General features: G+C 42.9%; 1 protein-coding gene across 1 annotated transcript; it reads left to right on the forward strand.

Annotated features, from left to right (window-relative positions):
- Window positions 1-2,153: 2,153 nt before the first annotated feature.
- foxl2a (forkhead box L2a) lies at window positions 2,154-3,302 on the forward strand (the record flags this gene model as incomplete). Its single annotated transcript, XM_080772432.1, has 1 exon — window positions 2,154-3,302. The coding sequence occupies exon 1, from the start codon at window positions 2,376-2,378 to the stop codon at window positions 3,300-3,302; it is 927 nt and encodes a 308-aa protein (XP_080628558.1). The 5' UTR covers window positions 2,154-2,375.
- Window positions 3,303-5,339: the final 2,037 nt, after the last annotated feature.

Consider the following 5,339-nt stretch of genomic DNA (forward strand, 5'->3'; position numbering starts at 1 on the left):
AGAAATACCAAGGGTGTGAAAGTATTTAAGTAGAGGATATCTTTCCAAGATAGCACATGGAGGTTTTAGCAGTGTATAGAAAAAACAGTTTTGTTGTTATTGTGTATACGGATATTGGGATATAGGCCTCTAATCCCTATAATGCAACTAATCGTGCGTAAAATTATAGCAGACAGTCGTATCTGAGGTCCAACTGAATTGCATGAAAGAAAAAAAGAAAAACGAAAAGAAAACGAAATAATTATAAATAATTCATTTTAACTGACAACCTTAATATCATAACTTGTCCCCCCTGAAACGTAATTTGATACCTGCAGCAGGCTGTAATTTTGAAATGAGATGACATATAGGCCAATAATAATTGCAACGGGATAATTAATATATCTTAGGGGCATGCATGTGTTGTTTGGCTTGTCCGTAAATGCTTTTCGTCTCAAAACATATGAAAAAGATATTACCGAAACAAGACAAAAGATTGCCTTTTAACGGGCTGAAACTACCCACTCTCCGAGGCTGCAGTAATTGCACGTTGAGAGACGCCTGGCTCTCATGGCCGTTCAGCTGTTCTCCTGCATGTGTGAGCCGGGGCTTCTCTCTAGCGACCCGGCCGCAGACTGGGGGGACGGTGGCGGGTGATGACACACATGCCAATGCTGTTCCACCTGCACACACATGACTCAGATATGCACGGAAATACACTTCCAGGCAAAGCCGACGGGACCCGGCATGGGTGGCCGGCGAAATCCATACCCTTCTATATACACCTCCCGCGCAATGTGAGCTAATTAAGCGGCACTATCAATCCAGACTTTTTCTCGGAGCTGTGGACATGCAACGCCGGTCGACTGCAAAATTACTCCTGGTCCTGGACAGGGCTGTGCAGAGTTATACGTCTGTTTATATGGTCTGAACTTGTAGGTATAGGGATCTCAAACAACTTCCAGTTCCATGTCAACTTTGTCAAGGACCCGCAAATGAAGATATGCTATGCCATGATGGCCTATTTGTCGCGGATCTGAAAGATTTAGTGATTTGGGTAATTTTCTGTTCAAAACCTTTCAAAATATTCCAAATTATTCACACATCTCTCTCTCTCTCTCTCTCTCTCTCTCTCTCTCTCTCTCTCTCTCTCTCTCTCTCTCTCTCTCTCTCTCTCTCTCTCTCTCTCTCTCTCTCTCTCTATATATATATATATATATATATATATATATATATATATATAGCTTATAGGAAAATGTGGCGTGGAGAAATGTTTGTGGCTCATCATTGGGCAGCAGCCTATAGCCTATTTGGCTGCAGATTAAGTATCTATCGCAATATGGAAAACTAGATGGATATAGGCCATAAGCGCCGCTATCACGTGCTGTGCTTTGGTGCGTGCGCGCGCGTGTGTGTATGTGTGTGCTTGCGCTTTGACATGTCGAAAGTTGCATAGTAGCCACATTCAAATTGCTGCCTTCAAAATATGTTCCTATTTGATACAGAAATATAGGTCAGATATGACATTTATCTATTGAATGAACATAATTGTGCAAACGGCCTAATTTATCATATTTGGTGATATGAACATGCAGCCTTTCCTTTTCATGTATTTTTCTTACCAAAAAATGTTCAAATCGGAGAAGAAATTAAGAAAATGCTCATAGTTCTGCGTTTAGTTTTAACATTATAGGTTAGAGTTGTTGGAATGCTATATTGCACGTATAATTTCTGTGCAATCTGTTGCCCATAATATGTGCAACAGATTGCACAGAAATTATACGTGAAATGATTTGAAGTATAGGCCTATATATTATAGGCCTATACTTCAAATAATTTCCCTAAACCATCCTAATTAGCTTGAAATAAACTATGTGCTGGCGTTGTTGAAATCCACTTCACTCTGTTATTTTTGCGCCCGGTTCTGGTGATATGAATTTCAACATGTTAAGTGTAAAAGCGATTACTTTTCCTTACGAAGGCGGAACTCACTCACGATGAGCGCAAATCACATCGCTCTACGTCGCTCCGTGGAGCGCGCAGCCAGCCTGCGTGTGGACGTGAAAAAAAAAGAGAAAAGGGATGGGCTTACTGACACACCAAACCACAACCTGGGTTCTGCCATCAGAAATCAGTTGAGAAAAATCTCCGTTGCAGGGAGAGGAACTTATCTGCTGCCTTGTCTTCTATACTGCTCTGCACAATAACAACGACTCACTCGGCACGATTTGGCAGAAACGTTTTGCATTCGATTTTTAAGTTGCCTGCTTCTCCAGGTTTCACGACAGACATTTGTGAGATAGTCTATCTATCCATCAGGGCTGCGCTGCAACTGTCGCGTAAAGCTTTGTTTTCCCAATATTTGCGCTGGAATTGTTTTTGTTTTGGTGTGCGCAATGATGGCCACTTACCAAACCCCGGAGGATGACGCAATGGCTTTGATGGTCCACGATACCAACACGGCCAAGGAGAAAGACATGAGACCCAAAGAAGAACCGGTCCAAGACAAAATTTCGGAGAAGACGGACCCATCTCAGAAACCTCCGTACTCATATGTCGCTCTGATTGCCATGGCGATTCGGGAAAGTACCGAAAAGCGCCTCACTCTGTCCGGCATTTACCAGTACATCATCACGAAGTTCCCGTTTTATGAGAAAAACAAAAAAGGTTGGCAGAACAGCATCCGGCACAACCTGAGCCTCAACGAGTGCTTCATTAAGGTTCCGCGGGAAGGAGGCGGCGAGAGGAAAGGGAATTACTGGACCCTCGACCCGGCGTGCGAGGACATGTTCGAGAAGGGAAACTACAGGAGACGCCGCAGGATGAAGCGGCCCTTCAGGCCGCCGCCGACCCACTTCCAGCCGGGCAAGTCCCTGTTCGGAGGGGACGGCTACGGCTATCTGTCCCCGCCCAAGTACCTGCAGTCCAGCTTCATGAACAACTCGTGGTCACTGGGCCAGCCGCCCGCTCCGATGTCCGCCTACACGTCCTGTCAGATGGCCAACGGCAACGTGAGCCCCGTCAACGTGAAGGCTCTGTCCGCCCCCTCGTCCTACAACCCTTACTCCCGGGTGCAGAGCATGGCGCTCCCCACCATGGTGAACTCTTACAACGGCATGAGCCACCATCACCATCCCCATCACGCGCACCATCCCCAGCAGCTGAGCCCAGCTAGCGCCGTGCCGCCGCCGGTTTCTAACAGTAACGGAGCGGGCCTCCAGTTCGCCTGCTCTCGCCAGCCCGCCGAACTCTCCATGATGCACTGCTCTTACTGGGAACACGAGACCAAACATTCCGCGTTACACACGAGGATTGATATTTAGAGTTTGCCATGGCATGAGGCCTGACAAAAAAGAAAGAAAAGACGCTTGAAACAGAGTGAGAAGTCAATTGTTATTTCAAATCAAAACAGCAGTATTTTTGGAGAGGCATTTCTGACGAGCTCTTCAAGTCCAAGCAATGTACTTAAAGGCCTATATGGAGAAAAATGTATGAATTAATCCTCAGAAAATATTCATAAACTGTTAAATTGGAGATAAAGACGCCACGGGGACACGTATTGTTTTGGGAGCCATTTCGTGCGCTGCCCCTGGACTGAGGGCCGTTCTTTTGTATGGTATAGTCAACATTTGTGCTTATAGACTATATTTCCCTAACCACGGGTATAGACATTTTGAAGCATTTCCATTTCTCTCTCTCTATCTCTCTCTCTCTGTGTGTGTGTGTGTGTGTGTGTGTGTGTGTGTGTGTGTGTGTGTGTGTGTGTGTGTGTGTGTGTGTGTGAGTGTGTGCGTGCGTGCGTAATGGTATGTTGCAAATTTACGCACGGCATTCCCTTATTATTTTGAAAATGACCCCCCCCCCCCCTAACGATAAAACACTGGCATCATTTCAATTCAACTAATTTAGGCCTTCTCAGTAATCGTGCACGGAGCAGCAGCTTTGTCACAATTAGGAAGTATAAGTTATGGTTAGAGAAATTTCAGATCAACAAGGATAGCCTATAAACTCCTGAGATCAGCTCAACCGCATTTTTACACTTCTTGATCTCAGACAGAGATGGTTTAGTGTTATTACGTGAACCCCGTGCCAGGTTTTGTTTATACTTCTCTTTATTTTTTAATAAACCTAATTATATTGTCTCATGCATTGGGACCATGTTTAATTTTAATTAGCACTTTCCCTTATTTTATTTTATTTTTTTCTAAATTGTGAATTTCTTAATAAACTTGTATTTCTTAAAGTAATGCAGTGGTCGTGAAGTAATCTGTGTCATGCATTAATCAGCCTGGTAGCAATTTAGCAAGCCAATTGAGCAACGCATTGTGCTGCGAAAGACCAATTATTTCAGGAATATTAAGGATTTGCTTTAAAGGCCTAAATGTATGCATTCACCCACTTCTCCAGTGCCCACTTTGTTTTAGTGCTCAGTTCACATGTATTCCTACCCTATTTTGGCGAGGTATTACAATTATTATCGGTCATTTCAGTGTTTTCATATGCTTAATACCTCTCCAAACTATGATACAATTTGTCTTGAGATATTGTAGTCTCTCAGATTATTTGCATTTGAAGTTGTGGTCAAATTCAAGCCGAGGTTGAATGCGTAAAAGTGGAGACACTTCTCATCTAATCTCTCCATGCACTATCTTTTAAAATACATATAATATGTTTACAAACCAACATGCATGTTGGACGAAGCAAATACAAAGGGCTCCTCGGAATTAAACTCTACTAAAAATTATATTACACTTTTTGATGTTTGGCTGGTTTATATTTTACAAGTGCATGAGGGACGAAGCATGAAAGGAAAATAAAAAGTTACTCAAGGGAGGTTGGTTTGGAGAAACAGATGCTGCAGGGAAAGGTCTTCATGACGGCCTGTTTATTTAACCATTAGTCCATGCATATGATACTATTATAGGTAGCCAATATGCCATTTATCTTAAAATATAGCCTAAATAATAATAATAATGACCAGACCAATACTGTTTCATTATTATTTTATTAGCTTTGTGAGGCAGGTTTAAGCGACTGCCGCAGCGCTAATTTTGCCTTATCAATGTTGTGATGAATTGTATTTGTTGTATTAGTATTAGTTAGATCCACCAAAAAGCGAAGAGATTAAAACAAATAATCTATAGCCTACTCCATATACCAAACAAACAAGGAAATAACTCCTCTAATACTGTCTGAGACAACGGGACAAGTCGCTGACAGATTACTATTAGTGAAGGTCAAGTTCTAGCTATAATATATAGCTACTTGTGCTGCATGTCTGCGAGTCGAGAGAGATGCATTGTTTTGTAGGCTACGGTCCCCAGGGGTAGATCCTATATGGGAGAGAATTGGTGACGAGT

This window comes from Protomyctophum bolini, assembly GCF_963924005.1.
Source record: "Protomyctophum bolini genome assembly, chromosome: 9".
NCBI lineage: Eukaryota > Metazoa > Chordata > Actinopteri > Myctophiformes > Myctophidae > Protomyctophum > Protomyctophum bolini.